We start from the raw sequence: 22,208 nt of genomic DNA on the forward strand, positions 1-22,208 counted from the left end.
CCTTTAAAATTCACTTGACATACTTGGAAACAAGCCTGCACTATTTGTGTCCCAGGAAACGGGCTAACATTTACTACCTAGGAGCATAAAAATTAGCCCAGTTATCGGATACGGCAGAGAAATGGACTGTCGTCTATTTCTGACAGGTTTTAATACACTGCCTGCAGTTGGAGAGCCAGCAGGGTAATTCATTAGCTGTCACAGTGGTCGGCATTGAATCACAGCTCTGTAATGTTTATATGGGTGGAAAAATGTGATATACGAAGGCACACCGGTGTCATTAGTAACAGGGGTGTGTGTAAAGGCCAGTTGTTTGTACATTCTCACAGGTTTATTGATATTTTACAGGGAGTGCTCTATGGCGGCTTTTCTTTTAACTCCCTAAAGTCTAAAGTTCATATCCGTAGCAACACATCAAGCAGTTTTATGAGCGATAACATCCTGCTGTTAGCATGTGCTCTTTTTGTTTAATCATGAAATTGTCAAAGCTTGATCGTTACTTCTCAAGTTGGGAAGTTAGACGGTACACGTGTTCATATTAGAGCTGGGCGATATGACAAAAATTGTATCACGATAAAAGAAAATCATCAGTCTTTTGATAATTATCATAACTATTGCATCTTTTTGTTTCAAATTTGAAACTTCAAATTGTATTTACGAGGCATTTAAAAAAACGCCAAGGAGAATTGGGATCTTTTAGTGGATCGCCTTGGTGTTGTCCTGCATCTCATAATCGCTCATTTTGGCCTTCCTATTGTCCTTTTCCGTTCATGTTTGCTTCGTGTTAGCATCTATTGCTAACATGCTAAAAACACATTTCTTACTCATCCTCTTCTTCCCCCGAGCGTTGATCTGGAACTAGCGTTCATCTCCCAACAGCGCCCCCGTTCTCTGTGGTGGTCCGCTGGTGTAATTACAGTTTAAAATTATCAAATTTTTATCGAACGTTTTTATTGTTGATAAAAAATATTTCACGAAAATTATCTTTCTCGTTTTATCACTCAGCTCTAATTCATATAAGAAGTGTTTTTATAGGCAGCTATTTGGTGTAAGGTACTGAGGTGCATATGAATGGAACGCTCTGGTAAACGGTACAGCTGTGTGTGTAGTTTCTTCTCTTGGCTAATATTGCTAATTAATTTGTTTCTTTTTGTTCACTTTTCAGCTTCGAATTCATAATGTCTGTCAGTAGCCACGAAAATCGAAAGTCTCGCTCCAGCTCGGGCTCCATGAACATCCAACTGTACCACAAGACGTCGCATGCCGACAGCCTTCTGACCCAGCTAAACCTTCTTCGCAAGCGTAAAGTCTTCACAGACGTCGTCCTAAAAGCCGGCAACCGGTCCTTTCCCTGCCACCGGGCCGTCTTGGCCTCCTGTAGCCGGTACTTTGAGGCCATGTTCAACGGCGGACTGAGAGAGAGCCGCGATGCCGATGTCAACTTCCACGATTCTCTCCATCCGGAGGTGCTGGAGCTGTTGCTCGACTACGCCTACTCGGCTAGAATCATCATCAATGAGGAAAATGCAGAGTCCCTATTAGAGGCGGGCGATATGCTTCAGTTCCATGACATCAGGGATGCAGCCTCAGAGTTTCTAGAGAAGAACCTCCACCAGTCCAACTGTCTCGGAATGATGCTGCTGTCCGACGCCCATCAGTGCCAGAGATTGTACGAGTTGTCGTGGCGCATGTGTCTGGCGAACTTTGCCACCCTGTACAAAACGGAAGACTTCCTGAACCTTCCCAGGGACAAAGTGCGCGAGCTGACCCTCAGCGAGGAACTGGAGGTAGAGGACGAGAGCTTGGTGTACGAGGCCGTGATCGACTGGGTCAAGGCAGACATGGAGCAGAGACACAATGAGCTGCCGGAGCTTCTGCGCTGCGTTCGTCTGGCGCTTCTACCGGAGACGTATCTACTCAACAACGTGGCTTCGGAGGAACTGGTCATGTGTCACAAGGTGGGCCGAGAGATCGTGGAAGATGCCGTGCGCTGTAAGATGAGGATCCTCCAAAACGATGGCATCGTGACGGGATTCTGCGCCAGGCCCCGGAAAGTCAGCCAGGCTTTGCTGCTGCTCGGAGGACAAACCTTCATGTGTGACAAAGTCTACATGATTGACAACAAGACCAAAGAGATCACTCCAAAAACGGACATTCCGAGCCCCAGGAAGGAATGTAGCGCCTGCGCCATCGGTTGTAAGGTAAGCACATCGTAAAAGTGCGTCCTCTATTTTAAGTAGAGATGGGCGATAAAATGATAACGATAATTATCGTGAAATAAATTTTGGGAACAATAATATTAAAAACTTTAGATAAAAAATTGATCATTTTATACTGCAATTGCACCACCCGACCACCACAGAGAACGGGGGCGCTGTTGTGAGATGAACGCTAGATCCAGACCAACGCTCAGGAAAAGAAGAGGATGATGAGGAAATGTGATTTTAGCATTTTAGCAATAGAGGCTAAACAAAAAAGGACAATAACACGGCCAAGATGAGCGATTATGAGATGCAGGACAACACCATGCCGACCCACTAAAATATCCAAATTAATTCTGTTTTTTTAAGTGCCTCGTAAATACCTGTGCGCAAAGAGCAGCCTTTTTGAAAATGTCCTTAACCCACTGTCCTCATTTGAGGACAGCCTAAAAAGAGTAGCACTTAGAAATGAGATCTCGTCCTTGTGTTGCAGGTTTACGTTACCGGAGGGCGCGGTTCTGAAAATGGAGCCTCTAAAGACGTCTGGACCTACGACACCTTGCATGACGAGTGGTCCAAAGCGGCGCCCATGTTAGTCGCCAGATTCGGACACGGCTCGGCTGAGCTGGATCACATGCTTTACGTGGTTGGAGGACACACTTCGCTTGCAGGATCCTTTCCAGCCTCGCCGTCCGTCTCGCTCAAACAGGTGGAGCAGTACGACCCGCAGACCAATAAATGGGCACTGGTTGCGCCTCTCAGAGACGGTGTGAGCAACGCCGCTGTCGTTGGCGCTAAAAACAAGCTGTTCGCCTTTGGTGGAACCAGCGTCAACAGGGACAAATATCCCAAAGTTCAGTGCTTCGACCCCTGCCAGAACCGGTGGTCCGTTCCGGCGGCGTGCCCTCAGCTTTGGCGTTACACGGCGGCCGCCGTCGTCGGGAACCACGTCGTCGTGATCGGGGGCGACACAGAATTCTCGGCCAGCTCCGCCTACCGTTTCAACAGCGAGACGTACCAGTGGTCAAAGTTTGGCGACGTGACCGCCAAACGGATCAGTTGTCACGCGGTGGCATCGGGGAACAGACTCTATGTGGTCGGTGGCTACTTTGGGGCTCAAAGGTGTAAGACTCTGGACTGCTATGATCCATCTTCGGACTCTTGGGACAGCGTGACTAGTGTTCCCTACTCCCTCATTCCCACAGCGTTCGTCAGTACGTGGAAGTATCTGTCGGCTTAGAAGCGCCTGGATGCATTCGACTTTCTAAGGTGAGTACCCTATTAGTAACTCAAAAAAATTGTCTGAACCAAGGGTACGGCTTATATGCGCACAAATTAGACTTGACATGCACGAAACCGCAAAATGACAAAGATGAAATGCCATAACGCAAGACAATGTATGTATGTAATTTTGTTTCAAAATAGACAAAAGATAAACATAAAACGCTAAACAACATTTATTTTGACGTCTATGAATGAAATTCAAGAAAGAAAAAAACGTATCTTGCATAAAACGTGAAAAAACTCAATTACTGCAATTGCTCGCTCATGGCGCCGCCATTTTACCTAGGGATGACACACTTCCTGGTTGTACTGCTCACATGACTTCCTTTTTGAATTTGTCTACGTGCAGGCAACCCCCTTTAGGAATGTGCAATCCAGCAGACAATTCAGTATCTCAGAAATATTACGTGCGATGATTTTTCTCAAGGTTTTTTACTTCAAAGTAACACATTTGTACTCCCTATTAAAACCATGAATATGGAGGTGAAAATTGTGAATCAGGGGGCGGCTTATATGAGAGAAATCGTAAAATCTGCGATTTTAAGGGTGTGGTTTATACACGGAGGCGGAGAAAATACGGTATTTCTCGTCCCTACGACACCTCACGTGGACTCAGGTAAATCTCCGTTTGAACCGGACTAGGCCGGCTTCCAAACTCGCGTTGTTACAAGGGTTGCTACCGGTTACAGTTACACATTATCTAGCCGCTGTGGCGAGCGAGTGTTGGATAAACACGCTGGTCCGCAGAGCTGGAGGAATGTCAGCGGCGTTGCTAATTACAGAGCCCAGCGCCGCGATACAGGGCCTCTGTCATTGGATCAGGCCCGTGCTTGTAGCGCTAGGTAGATGAATGGGCTGGCGAATGCGCTCGGTTAGGAGGGAGGACCAGATATTTTGTGGGTTACGGGAGTTGAACGTTGCGGTACAACGGTAGGGGCGTTTGAGTTAATAGGAATAACGACAATTCATCTCTTGTAGTGGTCTTGAGTTTTGGCTGGTCCTGGAGATCCTCCACTGAAGTCAGAGTTCTAATTCAAGTAATGTGTAATTCGCCAGGGTCACGTAAAACAGCAGCGACTTTAAAAAAAATGGCTGGAGGTTGTTTTGATTGTTCATCTTAGTTGAAAGTAAAGTACCGCATGTTTTATTATAACAAGAACCATCATATTGGAACATTTTATTTCCATTTCAATCCTTAAGCTCATACTTTTTCCCCTTTAAAAAAAATCCAAATTTGAAAGCTTGTGTATATAAAAAAAGCTTTGATCCTCCTCTGTAGATTGTGTAAATAACAATTCCGTCTCGGGGCCGTCCTTCCTATAGCCATGTTATTTTCACTTTGACAGATCGTTTTCGGGGACTTGACAACAACCGCATTTTTTGGTAAACAACAGTGTAACTTCCATATGGGTGTGTTGCGCCATGCCAAGACGGTGACGTATAGCTTTTACAGAACTGGCTGTGATGTGAGCTGGGGTAAAGGGTGGAGGTTGGGGGGTGGGGTTGGGGGGCATAGCATGACTGCTGCTGGGGACCACTGTCTCTGTGGCACGCATTATGGTTTTTTGGGGGCACGGATGGCGACACACAGGCTGGGTGAGGGAAGATCAAAGCGCCGCATCCCTCCGCAGTTACCGTGGCGACCGCCCCACAGCCTTTACATTTAATTACAGTTGAGTGGGGGGAGGGGCAGATTTGTGAAATGGCCACTTGTTGAAACGGGAGGAGAGTTTTAGCAATGGATGTGTGTAATAGTCTCTTTCTGTATATACAGTCACGCCTCTATTTACAAATGTTTTAGGTATTAATTTTCACTTACAAGGCTTTTTTTATGCAAATGAATGCCTCGAGATACTCATTGTTTGTGTTTCTTACATCTTTCTTAGAAAATTGGGACATTCTGACTAATTTAAAAGGGTTTAGTTGGTAGTTGTGTGAGGACTGAAACAAATTTAAGAATTTACATATAAAGTACACACCTATTTACGATATTTTCAAGTTACGAAGAAAGTCTTGGAACCAATGAATTTCGTAAGTAGAGGTACGACTGTATTGTTACAATCATTTGTTTAAGATGCACTGTCATTATTTTGTGTATAATAATTGAATTTGGTCTTATTTTTTTAAACTTGAGCCTTGAAAGAGGAGGTCGTCTTATATTCGGGCGATACGTATTTTTTAACGAAGAAAGTTCTGGAACCAATTCATTTCATGAGTAGAGGTATGACTGCATACGCGTGGCAAATTTACTCTGCACAGGAGTTGCAAGTGCGGTACAAGTCAAACCAGAAGCCAAGCTATATTTTGACTGCTTCGGAGGCAGAGACTAATGCCTGCCTAAAAATACTTAGCTCCAGAGGCTGTCAACGTTCAGCTGGGGTCAGAGAGGAAGAATAATTGTGTGGCTGTAGCTCGTGCATGCGTTTCATTTCATGTTTTTATGGCAAGGTCGAAAACCTCCACTCAGCTGTTTAAGTACTGTATTTGCGCTTTCATGTAGTGCCAAGAGACAATGTAGACATTTATTTAGGCACACAGTTGAAAAGGTAAATGCAGGTACATTGCACACAGCAATTAATAACTGAAAACGAATGTAGAGTGTATAAAGTTAGCTGTCTGTGTTTGACAAAGTAAAATTTCAAAACAAGGTTTAGGGTGAAAGTTTTTTTCTCGAAATGCTGAAACTGGCCATGTGAAAAAAACAAAGGAAATTCTTGAGAGGACAATGGGAACATGACTCACAGCAAAAACAACCACGAAGGGCCGTCTTGTTCTCAACCAGAGTGTAATTCGTACTACAATGTCGATATGTCAGAGTAGCTGAGCTAAATAGTCATTTATCTGTACAATTTTAACTCACTGGCTACTTGTCACGCCAATAAAAGATTGATTGACATCAAAAATCCTATTTCATAGTAGGTAAAGAGAATTTTTAGATTTTAAGCCTTTTTCTTAGTAGAGTTTACCAGAAACGCGTACAAAAATAAAGATCAATATGATGTCATTTTCTTATGCTTTTCAAATAGTTAATTTTTTTCTTTAGTTAATTCTAACAAGGAAATAAATGCAAAAACAACCAGCAAATCAACTATTACTCACGTTTGGCTTTTAGCTAACACTGTTTGAACCAATTGACGTGTCATTGAAAAGAAAGTAACTTTCAAAATAATGGAACAGTTTGACAACGTGCAAAATGCTTATTTAAAACTTGACGTTACATTTCAAAATAATTCCTCACAATAAGTTAAAATGGCGAGCCAAAAACAAAAAATTATAAAAAAAAATTGTAACCTGAAACGTTCGTACCTAGAGGCATTCATAAGTAGAGGTAACTTAAAATTTTCATTTTTTTTTCATGTAAATTGCTGGAAAAAAAGATTGCCTGATGTCCCTTTTTTAAGTTTTGATTGAAAATGCCTATTTAGTAGTTTGATTAAAAACTAGCATAGTAAAGAGCGGATGATTGATATTATTTGACATCTCTATTGAACGGACCATACTTTGTTCGTTGTTATTGGCACCTAACGAGTTAATTTAATTTGACAAAAACCTCCCAAATAACCGTTATCTACACTTTGACCTTCAGTCCATCACCCAAATCACAAACAAAAGGCTGACTTTAACGTCTCCAACTAAAACCCACGTCATGGACGACACCTGGCGAGGCCACGGGTCGCTCGGGAGGGGGTTGTCGGCGAGCTAGCGCCGTCCCGGGACAGCTGCCGTAAATTGGAAAGGTCTCCTTGGGATCACGGGGGCGGAGCCTGGGGGCCCCCCTGCTCGCTCAATACTAATGTTTTATTAATGCCTGGCCGCCAGGGCCGCCAGGAGCCCCCTAGCCAATTGCATCGGCGTACAACAAACGCAGTTAGCAGCACGTGCGCACACACTTGGCGTCCGGTCTCTTGAGTAATCAATCTCCCCATTTGCATAACTCTAATAGCCTTTTTATTGGCGCTTTCTCCGAGCGAAACGTAAAAGAAAGGGAGAGCGGAGAAGGTGCTTCAAATGACTGAATAAATCGCCCACGCTAATTTGATTAGGCCCTTCAAAAAGCGACGAGCCATCATATAGTTACAGGGGCCTCTTGGCGGGGGCCAGCTGGCATGAGCCAAAGTATGCCCGCGCTTGCTAATTAATCTCCAATTGCATGGCATTTGCGCCTCTGAAGTGGCACCGAAGTGGCACGGTTTGGGTTATAGGGACCCTCTTTGTTCCAGCCTTTTAACGTAAGGATGCCTAATTATCCTCTGCAGCTGCACCAAGACGCTCTTTAGAGAACGGACAATGCTAGCGCCACGTAAAGGCTTCGAATATAGCGGAATGCTAGCTGGACGTTAGTAAACATGGCACGGCGACGTGTATTAAAAAAGAGAAAAAAAACTAGAAAAACATGCAAACTTTACGCATACTCTCGCTACCGTGACTGTGTGAACCACTACACACGGCGCTGCCCGTTAACCCCTTTATAGCACATGTGTCAAAGTGGCGGCACGGGGGCCAAATCTGGCCCGCCGCATCATTTTGTGTGGCCCGGGAAAGTAAATCATGAGCGCCGACTTTCAGTTTTAGGATCAAATTAAAATGAAGAGTATAGATGTATATTACATTTCCTGATTTTCCCCCTTTTAAATCAATAATTGTAATTTTTTAATCCATTTTTATCTGTGTTTTTAGTTCAAAAATCATTTTGTAAAATCTAAAAATATATTTAAAAAAGCTAAAATAAACATTGTTTTAGATCTATAAAAAACGGAATATTCAGGGCTTTTAATCCAGTTCTTTTAATCCATTTATTTAAAAACATCTAAATATTATATCTAAAATTGTCCGCCCAACATGAAATTGAGTTGACGTTAACGCGGCCCCCGAACCAACCCGAGTCTGACAACCTTGCTTTATAGCGTAATGAACTTGTTTACATATTAGGGTCACATAGGCCACAATATTAACATTAAAGTTGATTTAATTTTTAGAATTTCACAGTTTTTAACTCGATGTGAATTCTCGAGTGCAATTAACAGCAGGGCACGTCCAATCCATTTTGATTGGGAGGCCTGGCAGCAATCGTTCATTTGTCAGCGTCTTCCAGTCGAAACGGATTGGACGTCCAGCGTCGTCAAAGGGATCCAATGAGTTAAACGCGTGCCCTATCAAGGATTCAAACTACCTGAAAATGACAAAACGTTACATGCATGAACATAATTAAATGCATTCTTGAGGAGTGTTGGCAATTCCACACACTTCAAAAACAAGTTTCTACAGGCAAGGTTTTTTTTGTCTAGATTAGACTTGAACTACTTCCCCTAATAAGCCTAAGAAGTTAGATAATGCTTTTAATTCTAATTAGCTTTCCATTTAGCAGGGTTCACCTCAGCGTGTACTTGGAGAGATCGGAGAGGTCATTCGGATTGTCTTTGGCAGGGGAAAAAAAATAGCGTATGCTAGCGCATAGCATAGGTAAGACATTGAGTTTGATTTATTTGATAAAGGGACGGAACATATCAATGAACATATCATAGTTAATGACCATATACAGTGGTACCTCGACATACGAGCAATTTGAGATACGAGTAAAATTTTGAGCAGATATTCATCTTGAGATACGAGACAAATTTTGATATACGAGCAGATGGCGGACGCGAGATGCTGCTGATAAGAACATCTTGAGCACTGTCTTTCTGTTCGCAACTCCCCCTTTGTAATGTCTCTGCGAGCACTGGGCGGAGCGTTGCATTTTTTTCAGTGTTTTTTTTTCCCGTTAGTCAGTGCGAATGGCGGAGCTTGTTCGCTAATACGAGAGGAGTATATAGTACTTCTCGTTGGCAAGTGGTCATGCATTATCAAATTGTGAGGACATTTGTGTGCATCATTTTGGGAATATTTTGAAGGGAATACAAAAGCAAACAACCCTCAATAGGTTGCATCTGAAAGTCAGGGTGGAGGCGGGGCAAATAGAGCCAACCCAGGAGAAGAAAGCTATCAAAATTTCAAACAAAATTAGAATTAATTTTAGTGTTCGGTTAGATTAAATTTATTTTTGAGTGTCCGCATCATAATCCAAGGTGATTTAAATTTGTTTATGTTATGTTACAAGCGCATTGCCGTGCAAAAAGTCTCTCTCCCCTCCGCGAAATCCGTCTAATTTTAGTACTATTAAACCACTAGTTATTTGTTACTTTGTTAATAGATGGCGAATTAGAACAAATAAAAATATTTTATAATCCAATATCCTATTTTGGATTTTTTTTAGAGGGTTGGAACGAATTAATTCAATTTTAGTTCATTTCTATGGGAAACGCTCGTTTGAGTTACGAGAAAATCGACATACAAGCTCAGTCTTGGAACGCATTAAGCTCGTATCTCGAGGTACCACTGTATATGTAAATATGTAAGATCTTTCTGAAGGGAACTGCATAGTCGTGTGCGGTCGATTGGTCGCCGGTCTTTTGGTCGCGCGACAACGGGCGACCAAAAGACCGACGACAAAACAAGGTAAAACAACACGGTCTACGCATCATTAAAAGCCAACAATGGCCATGAGCAGTTTCACTGAGCCGACGTGTGAGTGTATAAGAGTTCGTATGTACATGCGTTGTCCCTTTAAGAAGCGACGTCCGTCAGGGTCTTAACAAGTTCTCCAACAAAAAACAATAAAAGTCCGGGAAATTTGGAACTTTTCTTTAGCCTAATAATTACTAGGGCATTAAGTATGACTAAATAGTCATTCGCAGTTTGTATTTAGGGAATTTGAGCAACGATTTAAATGGGAATTATCACTTACCTTCCGGCCGACCAAAAGACCGGCGACCAAAAGACCGGCGACCAATCGACCGTGTACCCTACACAGTCACCTCTAGAGCCAGCCGCGAATGGTGGATCGACTTAGTAAAAATTTGAGCTATTAAGTCGTCACTCAATAAAGTGAAAACAGGCTTGTTCCTGTCTCCACATTGTTGTGGTCGGAAAAATTTCAGACAGCTGCATAGTAGTGAAAGTTAATTTTAAAAGAGCCGTGGCTCTTGTTATTAAAAAGTAATGATGGTCGTCACTCAGTGAAGTACTAAGCGGTGAGAAGCAGCTTTGTCATCATCAAGATTAAACGTGCCGTGAAAGCCATGGAGAGAAGCGGGGTGCCGTGGTTTTGCCATTTTTCAAGTCATTTTCACCGTAAATATTTTGGTATCTGTACGCTACTGGAATGTTTACCGCCCTTTACTTCTATTTCCTACATCAAACACAGGAATGCTATTTGTTTAGTCAGTCGGGCAATGGCATAATTATGGCCGGTTGCAAGCAACCCAACAGGAAGTAACCAGGTGCCTTGTCCGTTTTTTTGTTTGGAAGTAGGTCAGAGGTCGACCAATCGGGTTTCTCACCTTTGCCCAAAAGCTGAGGTTTGACTTTTACTGAAAAAAAATAGGAGCCGCTTTGAAAATTGTCAATAAGCGATTCACTTTCGCTCGGACTTGTTTCGTCATTTGGACAAACCGAGCGTGGTTAAACGGGTCGAGATGAGAGCGAGCGAGCACTCATCCGATGACAAACGATGATAATTAGGGGTAAACATGGCGTTCCTCCAAATATCCAGTGGAACATTCCTTCTTAACTGCAGGGCCCGGAACTATCTGCGGTGGCAGCTGGAGATCGGAGCTGCCAAAACGTTTAACAAGAGTTGTGAAAATGGTGCTCAAGTGCTGAAGGAATGTTAGGACGGATCCAGAAGGATCCTTTTATGGAGAAGAAGCACTTGCTTTGGAGATAGTGATTGTGTTCAAGATCAAAAGATTTGCAGATCAATATTTTTCACTCGATTGCGATCTAGATCAGGGATGGGCAAACTGGTCCTCGAGGGCTGTTGTGGTACATGTTTTTGTTCCAATTTATATAGCACAAACAGTTTAACCAATGAGATTTCTGCAGAATACAAGAAGCACCTGAGTGCACTTGTAGGACACCAGATTGGTGAAAAGGTGTCCTTTTTATGGGTTGGAATGAAAACCTGCACCCACTGCGGCCCTTTGTGGAATAGTTTGATGAGTAAGCCTTTTTTCTTAAAAAACGACCATGTATAGTAAGGCTTTTTTCTTTAAAAAAAATTACCATGTATAGTAAGGCTTATTTCTTAAAAACGACCATGTATAGTAAGGCGTTTATTTCTTAAAAAACGACATAGTATAGTAAGGCTTTTTTTGCTTAATAAACGACATAGTATAGTAAGGCTGTTTTCTTTATAAAAAAAAACGACATAGTATATATACTAAGGCTTTGTTTCTTTAAAAAACGACATAGTATAGTAAGGCTTTTTTCTTAAAACACAACATAGTATAGTAAGGCTTTTTTTCTTAAAAAACGACCATGTACAGTAAGGCTATTATTTCTTTAAAAAATGACCATGTACAGTAAGGCTTTTTTTCTTAAAAAACGACATAGTATAGTAAGGCTTTTTTCTTAAAAAACCACATAGTATACTAAGGCTTTTTTTCTTGAAAAAACGACATAGTATAGTAAGGCTTTTTTTCTTAAAACACGACATAGTACAGTAAGGCTTTTTTTCTTAAAAACGACCATGTACAGTAAGGCTTTTATTTCTTAAAATATGAACATGTACAGTAAGGCTTTTTTTCTTAAAAAACGACATAGTATAGTAAGGCTTTTTTTCTTAAAACACGACATAGTATAGTAAGGCTTTTTTTCTTAAAACACGACATAGTATAGTAAGGCTTTTTCTTAAAAACGACCATGTACAGTAAGGCTTTTATTTCTTAAAATATGAACATGTACAGTAAGGCTTTTTTTCTTAAAAAACGACATAGTATAGTACGGCTTTTTTTCTTAAAACACGACATAGTATAGTAAGGCTTTTTTTCTTAAAAACGACCATGTACAGTAAGGCTTTTTTCTTTAAAAAAACGACATAGTATAGTAAGGCTTTTTTTCTTATAAAAACGACATAGTATAGTAAAGCTTTTTTTCTTAAAAAACGACAGTATAGTAAGGCTTTTTTTTCTTAAAAAACGACAGTATAGTAAGGCTTTTTTCTTAAAAAAACGACATAGTATAGTAAGGCTTTTTTTCTTAAAAAAAACGACATAGTATAGTAAGGCTTTTTTTCTTAAAAAAAGACCTTTTATTTCTTAAAATATGAACATGTACAGTAAGGCTTTTTTTCTTAAAAAATGACATAGTAAGGCTTTTTTTCTTAAAAAACGACATAGAATAGTAAGGCTTTTTTTCTTAAAACACGACATAGTATAGTAAGGCTTTTTTTCTTAAAACACGACATAGTATAGTAAGGCTTTTTTTCTTAAAAAACGACATAGAATAGTAAGGCTTTTTTTCTTAAAACACGACATAGTATAGTAAGGCTTTTTTTTTCTTAAAACACGACATAGTATAGTAAGGCTTTTTTTCTTAAAACACGACATAGTATAGTAAGGCTTTTTTTCTTAAAACACGACATAGTATAGTAGGGTTTTTTTTTCTTAAAAAACGACCATGTACAGTAAGGCTTTTATTTCTTTAAAAAAACACCATATACAGTAAGGCTTTTATTCTTAAAAAACGACATAGTATAATAAGGCTTTTTTGCTTAATAAACGACATAGTATAGTAAGGCTGTTTTCTTTATAAAAAAAGACAGTATATATACTAAGGCTATGTTTCTTTAAAAAACGACATAGTATATATACTAAGGCTTTGTTACTTTAAAAAACGACATAGTATAGTAAGGCTTTTTTTCTTAAAAAACGACCATGTACAGTAAGGCTATTATTTCTTAAAAAATGACATAGTATAGTAAGGCTTTTTCTTAAAAAATCGACATAGTATAGTAAGGCCTTTTTTTTTTCTTAAAAACGACATAGTATAGTAAGGCTTTTTTTTCTTAAAAAACGACCATGTACAGTAAGGCTATTATTTCTTTAAAAAAATGACCATGTACAGTAAGGCTTTTTTTCTTAAAAAAACGACATAGTATAGCAAGGCTTTTTTTTCTTGAAAAACTACCTAGTATAGTAAGGCTTTTTTCTTAAAAAACGACATAGTATAGTAAGGCTTTTTTTTCTTTAAAAAACGACATAGTATAGTAAGGCTTTTTTTTTCTTAAAAACGACATAGTATAGTAAGGCTTTTTTTCTTAAAAAACGACATAGTATAGTAAGGTTTTTTTCTTATAAAAACGACATAGTATAGAAAGGCTTTTTTTTCTTAAAAAACGACAGTATAGTAAGGCTTTTTTACTTAAAAACGACATAGTATATGTTAGGTTTATCCAATGTTAGGTTTATCCTTAGGTATTTCCAAATTCAGCTTTCAATAAAAAAGGCATCTGTAGTCACATCACCATTTAATTATTGCAAGAAGAGAATACATCCACCCGCTCGTCCGGTCAAGATTGTTCTGTCGAGCGGCATTATGTCCTGCCCATTTAAGGCCTCAAATCAAAACAATTACAAGGTTATCGATTCGATCCAATTGCGTAAGCAAGAAACAAAACAATTCCATATCAAGCAAACCTAGCGTCACAAATTAAAACAATATGCGAGTAATCCCGGAGGTTGACTGATAGCCATCCGCTGAACCAACAACAATTTAAGCGTCCTTCACAGATCTTCATTGCGAACTTGCATCTGGGGAAAGGGTTGAGGCGTATCTTCCAGTAATCAGTCCTCGGAGCAAGGACTCAGTGTATCGTTAAGTCATTGCGAACTTGTATCTCAAGCTGGAGCCAGCTGTCCTGGAGAGCGACCTTGGAGTAAGCGTTTGTCTTCGTTGAAAGCACATATTAATTCTATCTCATGTATATTATAAGGCTTTATATTCATTGCAAACACATTTATAATAATGATTACTCCAACAGTATAGTAAGGCTTTTTTTCTTAAAAAACGACATAGTATAGTAAGGCTTTTTTTCTTTAAAAACGACATAGTATAGTAAGGCTTTTTTCTTAAAAAAACGACATAGTATAGTAAGGCTTTTTTTCTTAAAACACGACATCGTACAGTAAGGCTTTTTTTCTTAAAACACGACATAGTATAGTAAGGCTTTTTTTTCTTAAAACCCAACATAGTATAGTAAGGCTTTTTTTCTTAAAACACGACATAGTACAGTAAGGCTTTTTTTCTTAAAACACGACATAGTATAGTAAGGCTTTTTTTCCTTAAAACACGACATAGTATAGTAAGGCTTTTTTTCTTAAAACACGACCATGTACAGTAAGGCTTTTATTTCTTAAAATATGAACATGTACAGTAAGGCTTTTTTTCTTAAAACACGACGTAGTATAGTAAGGCTTTTTTTCTTAAAACACGACATAGTATAGTAAGGCTTTTTTTCTTAAAAACGACCATGTACAGTAAGGCAATTATTTCTTTAAAAAAATGACCATGTACAGTAAGGGCTTTTTTTCTTGAAAAACGACATAGTATAGTAAGGCTTTTTTCTTAAAAAACGACATAGTATACTAAGGCTTTTTTTCTTTAAAAAACGACATAGTATAGTAAGGCTTTTTTTCTTTAAAAAACGACATAGTATAGTAAGGCTTTTTTTCTTAAAACACGACATAGTATAGTAAGGCATTTTTTCTTAAAAAACGACATAGTATACTAAGGCTTTTTTTCTTTAAAAAACGACATAGTATAGTAAGGCTTTTTTTCTTAAAACACGACATAGTATAGTAAGGCTTTTTTTCTTAAAACACGACATAGTATAGTAAGGCATTTTTTCTTAAAACACGACATAGTATAGTAAGGCTTTTTTTCTTAAAACACGACATAGTATAGTAAGGCTTTTTTTTTTTAAAAAACGACCATGTACAGTAAGGCTTTTATTTCTTAAAAAACGACATAGTATAGTAAGGCTTTTTTTCTTAAAACACGACATAGTATAGTAAGGCTTTTTTTCTTAAAACACGACATAGTATAGTAAGGCTTTTTTTCTTAAAACACGACATAGTATAGTAAGGCTTTTTTTCTTAAAACACGACATAGTATAGTAAGGCTTTTTTTCTTAAAACACGACATAGTACAGTAAGGTTTTTTTTCTTAAAAAACGACCATGTACAGTAAGGCTTTTATTTCTTAAAAAAAACACCATGTACAGTAAGGCTTTTATTCTTAAAAAACGACATAGTATAATAAGGCTTTTTTGCTTAATAAACGACATAGTATAGTAAGGCTGTTTTCTTTATAAAGAAAGACATAGTATATATACTAAGGCTTTGTTTCTTTAAAAAACGACATAGTATAGTAAGGCTTTTTTTTCTTAAAAAACGACCATGTACAGTAAGGCTATTATTTCTTTAAAAAAATGACCATGTACAGTAAGGCTTTTTTTCTTAAAAAATGACATAGTATAGTAAGGCTTTTTCTTAAAAAATCGACATGGTATAGTAAGGCTTTTTCTTAAAAAATCGACATAGTATAGTAAGGCCTTTTTTTTCTTAAAAACGACATAGTATAGTAAGGCTTTTTTTTTCTTAAAAACGACATAGTATAGTAAGGCTTTTTTTCTTATAAAAACGACATAGTATAGTAAGGCTTTTTTATTTAAAAAACTACATAGTATAGCAAGGCTTTTTTTCTTAAAAAACGACATAGTATAGTAAGGCTTTTTTTCTTAAACGACATAGTATAGTAAGGCTTTTCTTAAAAAACGACATAGTATAGTAAGGCTTTTTCTCTCTTAAAAAACGACATAGTATAGTAAGGCTTTTTTTCTTAAAAAAACGACATAGTATAGTAAGGCTTTTTTTAAAAAAATAACGACATAGTATAGTAAGGCTTTTTTCTTATAAAAACGACATAGTATAGTAAAGCTTTTTTTCTTAAAAAACGACATAGTATAGTAAGGCTTTTTTTCTTAAAAAACGACATAGTATAGTAAGGCTTTTTTCTTAAAAAAATGACATAGTATAGTAAGGCTTTTTTTCTTAAAAAAACGACATAGTATAGTAAGGCTTTTTTTCTCTTGAAAAACGACAAAGTATAGTAAGGCTTTTTTTCTTAAAAAACGACATAGTATAGTAAGGCTTTTTTCTAAAAAAAAAACCGACATAGTATAGTAAGGCTTTAAAAAAAAAAACGACATAGTATAGTAAGGCTTTTTTCTTATAAAAACGACATCGTATAGTAAGGCTTTTTCCTTAAAAAAAACGACATAGTATAGTAAAGCTTTTTTTCTTAAAAAACGACATAGTATAGTAAGGCTTCTTTTTCTTAAAAAACGACATAGTATAGTAAGGCTTTTTTCTTAAAAAAATCGACATAGTATAGTAAGGCTTAAAAAAAACACGACATAGTATAGTAAGGCTTTTTTCTTATAAAAACGACATAGTATAGTAAGGCTTTTTTCTTAAAAAAAACGACATAGTATAGTAAAGCTTTTTTTCTTAAAAAACGACATAGTATAGTAAGGCTTTTTTTTCTTAAAAAACGACATAGTATAGTAAGGCTTTTTTCTTTAAAAAATCGACATAGTATAGTAAGGCCTTTTTTTTCTTAAAAACGACATAGTATAGTAAGGCTTTTTTTTCTTAAACGACATAGTATAGTAAGGCTTTTTTTCTTAAAAAACGACATAGTATAGTAAGGCTTTTTTTCTTAAAAAACGACATAGTATAGTAAGGCTTTTTTTTCTTAAAAACGACATAGCATAGTAAGGCTTTTTTCTTACTAAACGACATAGTATAGTAAAGCTTTTTTTCTTAAAAAACGACATAGTATAGTAAGGCTTTTTTTTCTTAAAAAACGACATAGTATAGTAAGGTTTTTTTCTTAAAAAAACGACATAGTATAGTAAGGCTTTTTAAAAAAAAAACGACATAGTATAGTAAGGCTTTTTTTCTCTTAAAATGACATAGTATAGTGAGTTTTTTTTTCTTAAAAAAACTACATAGTATAGTAAGGCTTTTTTTTCTTAAAAAACGACATAGTATAGTAAGGCTTTTTTCTTAAAAAAATCGACATAGTATAGTAAGGCCTTTTTTTTCTTAAAAACGACATAGTATAGTAAGGCTTTTTTTTCTTAAACGACATAGTATAGTAAGGCTTTTTTCTTAAAAAACGACATAGTATAGTAAGGCTTTTTTTCTTAAAAAACGACATAGTATAGTAAGGCTTTTTTTTTCTTAAAAACGACATAGCATAGTAAGGCTTTTTTCTTACTAAACGACATAGTATAGTAAAGCTTTTTTTCTTAAAAAATGACATAGTATAGTAAGGCATTTTTTTCTTAAAAAACGACATAGTATAGTAAGGTTTTTTTCTTAAAAAAACGACATAGTATAGTAAGGCCTTTTTTTTCTTAAAAACGACATAGTATAGTAAGGCTTTTTTTTCTTAAAAACGACATAGTATAGTAAGGCTTTTTTCTTAAAAAACGACATAGTATAGTAAGGCTTTTTTTCTTAAAAAACGACATAGTATAGTAAGGCTTTTTTTCTTAAAAAACGACATAGTATAGTAAGGCTTTTTTTTTCTTAAAAACGACATAGCATAGTAAGGCTTTTTTCTTACTAAACGACATAGTATAGTAAAGCTTTTTTTCTTAAAAAACGACATAGTATAGTAAGGCATTTTTTTCTTAAAAAACGACATAGTATAGTAAGGTTTTTTTCTTAAAAAAACGACATAGTATAGTAAGGCCTTTTTTTTCTTAAAAACGACATAGTATAGTAAGGCTTTTTTTTCTTAAAAACGACATAGTATAGTAAGGCTTTTTTTCTTAAACGACATAGTATAGTAAGGCTTTTTTATTTAAAAAACTACATAGTATAGCAAGGCTTTTTTTCTAAAAAAACGACATAGTATAGTAAGGCTTTTTTTTCTTAAACGACATAGTATAGTAAGGCTTTTTTTCTTAAAAAACGACATAGTATAGTAAGGCTTTTTTTCTCTTAAAAAACGACATAGTATAGTAAGGCTTTTTTTCTTAAAAAACGACATAGTATAGTAAGGCTTTTTTTCTTAAAAAAAACGACATAGTATAGTAAGGCTTTTTTCTTAAAAATAACGACATTGTATAGTAAGGCTTTTTTCTTTAAAAAAACGACATAGTATAGTAAGGCTTTTTTTCTTATAAAAACGACAGTATAGTAAAGCTTTTTTTCTTAAAAAACGACATAGTATAGTAAGGTTTTTTTCTTAAAAAAACGACATAGTATAGTAAGGCCTTTTTTTTCTTAAAAACGACATAGTATAGTAAGGCTTTTTTTCTTAAAAAAACGACATAGTATAGTAAGGCTTTTTTTCTTAAAAAACGACATAGTATAGTAAGGCTTTTTTTCTCTTGAAAAACGACAAAGTATAGTAAGGCTTTTTTTCTTAAAAAACGACATAGTATAGTAAGGCTTTTTTCTTTAAAAAACGACATAGTATAGTAAGGCTTTTTTTCTTATGAAAACGACATAGTATAGTACGGCTTTTTTTCTTACAAAACGACATAGTATAGTAAGGCTTTTTCTTCTTAAAAACGACATAGTATAGTAAGGCTTTTTTTCTTAAAAAAACGACATAGTATAGTAAGGCTTTTTTTCTTAATCGACATAGTATAGTAAGGCCTTTTTTTTTCTTAAAAACGACATAGTATAGTAAGGCTTTTTTTCTTAAAAAACGACATAGTATAGTAAGGCTTTTTTTCTTAAAAAACGACATAGTATAGTAAGGCTATTTTTCTTAAAAAAACGACATAGTATAGTAAGGCTTTTTTTCTTAAAAAACAACATAGTATAGTAAGGCTTTTTTTCTTAAAAAACGACATAGTATAGTAAGGCTTTTTTTCTTAAAAAACAACATAGTATAGTAAGGCTTTTTTTCTCTTAAAAAACGACATATTATAGTAAGGCTATTTTTCTTAAAAAAACGACATAGTATAGTAAGGCTTTTTTTCTTAAAAACAACATAGTATAGTAAGGCTTTTTTTCTCTTAAAAAACGACATAGTATAGTAAGGCTTTTTTTCTTTAAAAACGACATAGTATAGTAAGGCTTTTTTCTTAAAAAATCGACATAGTATAGTAAGGCCTTTTTTTCTTTAAAAAATGACATAGTATAGTAAGGCTTTTTTTCTTAAAAAATGACATAGTATAGTAAGGCTTTTTTTCTTATTAAAACGACATAGTATAGTAAAGCTTTTTTTCTTAAAAAACGACATGGTATAGTAAGGCTTTTTTTTTTAAAAAAACGACATAGTATAGTAAGGCTTTTTTCTTAAAAAACGACATAGTATAGTAAGGCTTTTTTCTTAAAAAACGACATAGTATAGTAAGGCTTTTTTTCTTGAAGAACGACATAGTATAGTAAGGCTTTTTTCTCTCTTAAAAAACGACATAGTATAGTAAGGCCTTTTTTTTCTTAAAAACGACATAGTATAGTAAGGCTTTTTTTCTTAAAAAACGACATAGTATAGTAAGGCTTTTTTTTCTTAAACGACATAGTATAGTAAGGCTTTTTTGTCTTAAAAAACGACATAGTATAGTAAGGCTTTTTTCTTAAAAAACGACATAGTATAGTAAGGCTTTTTTATTTTTTAAACGACATAGTATAGTAAGGCTTTTTTTCTTATAAAAACGACATAGTATAGTAAGGCTTTTTTTCTTAAAAAAACGACATAGTATAGTAAGGCTTTTTTCTTTAAAAAACGACATAGTATAGTAAGGCTTTTTCTCTTAAAAAACGACATAGTATAGTAAGGCTTTTTTCTTAAAAAAATCGACATAGTATAGTAAGGCCTTTTTTTTCTTAAAAACGACATAGTATAGTAAGGCTTTTTTTTCTTAAACGACATAGTATAGTAAGGCTTTTTTCTTAAAAAACGACATAGTATAGTAAGGCTTTTTTTCTTAAAAAACGACATAGTATAGTAAGGCTTTTTTTCTTAAAAAACGACATAGAATAGTAAGGCTTTTTTTTCTTAAAAACGACATAGCATAGTAAGGCTTTTTTCTTACTAAACGACATAGTATAGTAAAGCTTTTTTTCTTAAAAAACGACATAGTATAGTAAGGCATTTTTTTCTCAAAAAACGACATAGTATAGTAAGGTTTTTTTCTTAAAAAAACGACATAGTATAGTAAGGCTTTAAAAAAAAAAACGACATAGTATAGTAAGGCTTTTTTTCTCTTAAAATGACATAGTATAGTGAGTTTTTTTTTCTTAAAAAAACTACATAGTATAGCAAGGCTTTTTTTCTTAAACGACATAGTATAGTAAGGCTTTTTCTTAAAAAATCGACATAGTATAGTAAGGCCTTTTTTTTTCTTAAAAACGACATAGTATAGTAAGGCTTTTTTTTCTTAAAAACGACATAGTATAGTAAGGCTTTTTTTCTTAAACGACATAGTATAGTAAGGCTTTTTTATTTAAAAAACTACATAGTATAGCAAGGCTTTTTTTCTTAAAAAACGACATAGTATAGTAAGGCTTTTTTTTCTTAAACGACATAGTATAGTAAGGCTTTTTTTCTTAAAAAACGACATACCGTAATTACTCGAATATAACGCGCACTCGAAAATAACACGCAGGTATAACTTTGGGCCAAAAAAATCTGGAAAAACGCAGTACTCGAATATAGTGCGCACCTAAAATTTCCCGCTGACGAAAATCAGAAATCTTACCTTTTTTTCTTCGTTTCACGATTGTTTTGTTCAAACAAATTTATTCATTAGAATCCTTCAAATGAAAAGTTCCTCTCTCTCTTTGTCTGTCCTCTCATACATCTCTTCGTTGAGAATCCTATCAACGTCCACGCTTCCTTCATCCACTTCCTCTTCCTCCCACAACACATCATCCGATTGGCTTTACGAGATGACGTAAAATCCGTGCGTCAAAGTGAGTTTGACAATGCTTTTTTCGATCGAAAATTTGTAATTTATTTTAGTTATTGATTAGAACACTGAACTGAGAGAGGGTGAACTGAGACGGGTACGAGGCTAGAGGGGGGCAGTGGTGGTCTCGGCTTTACGAGATGACGTAAAATCCGTGCGTCGGCTTCACGAGATGACGTAAAATCCGTGCGTCGGCTCTACGAGATGACGTAAAATCCGCGCGTCAAAGTGAGTTTGACAATGCTTTTTTCGATCGAAAATTTGTAATTTATTTTATTCAATTCAATTTCAATTCAATTTATTTGGCAAGAAAAAGCACCAGGCTAAGGGCCATGTAACAAGACAAAAAAAAAAAAAAAAAAAAAAAAAAATTAGTTTTTGATTATAACACGCACCCCCAACTATTGGAATTAATTATTTTGCAAAAACCTGCGTGTTATATTCGAGTAATTACGGTAGTATAGTAAGGCTTTTTTTCTCTTAAAAAACGACATAGTATAGTAAGGCTTTTTTTCTTAAAAAACGACATAGTATAGTAAGGCTTTTTTTCTTAAAAAAACGACATAGTATAGTAAGGCTTTTTTCTTAAAAATAACGACATTGTATAGTAAGGCTTTTTTCTTTAAAAAAACGACATAGTATAGTAAGGCTTTTTTTCTTATAAAAACGACATAGTATAGTAAAGCTTTTTTTCTTAAAAAACGACATAGTATAGTAAGGCTTTTTTTTCTTAAAAAACGACATAGTATAGTAAGGCTTTTTTCTTAAAAAAACGACATAGTATAGTAAGGCTTTTTTTCTTAAAAAAACGACATAGTATAGTAAGGCTTTTTTTCTTAAAAAACGACATAGTATAGTAAGGCTTTTTTTCTCTTGAAAAACGACAAAGTATAGTAAGG

General features: G+C 35.8%; 1 protein-coding gene across 1 annotated transcript in view; it reads left to right on the forward strand.

Annotated features, from left to right (window-relative positions):
- The window catches only part of enc3 (ectodermal-neural cortex 3), a 36,854-nt gene that overhangs the window by 2,538 nt on the left and 12,108 nt on the right, over positions 1 to 22,208 (forward strand). Inside the window, exons 2-3 of the mRNA XM_077607631.1 lie at positions 1,166 to 2,201; positions 2,695 to 3,470. Coding sequence (XP_077463757.1) covers positions 1,179 to 2,201; positions 2,695 to 3,441 — 1,770 coding nt within the window. The 5' untranslated portion in view covers positions 1,166 to 1,178 and the 3' untranslated portion in view covers positions 3,442 to 3,470. The remainder of the gene's footprint in view (positions 1 to 1,165; positions 2,202 to 2,694; positions 3,471 to 22,208) is intronic.

This window comes from Stigmatopora argus, chromosome 8 (genome assembly GCF_051989625.1).
Source record: "Stigmatopora argus isolate UIUO_Sarg chromosome 8, RoL_Sarg_1.0, whole genome shotgun sequence".
NCBI classification, from domain to species: domain Eukaryota; kingdom Metazoa; phylum Chordata; class Actinopteri; order Syngnathiformes; family Syngnathidae; genus Stigmatopora; species Stigmatopora argus.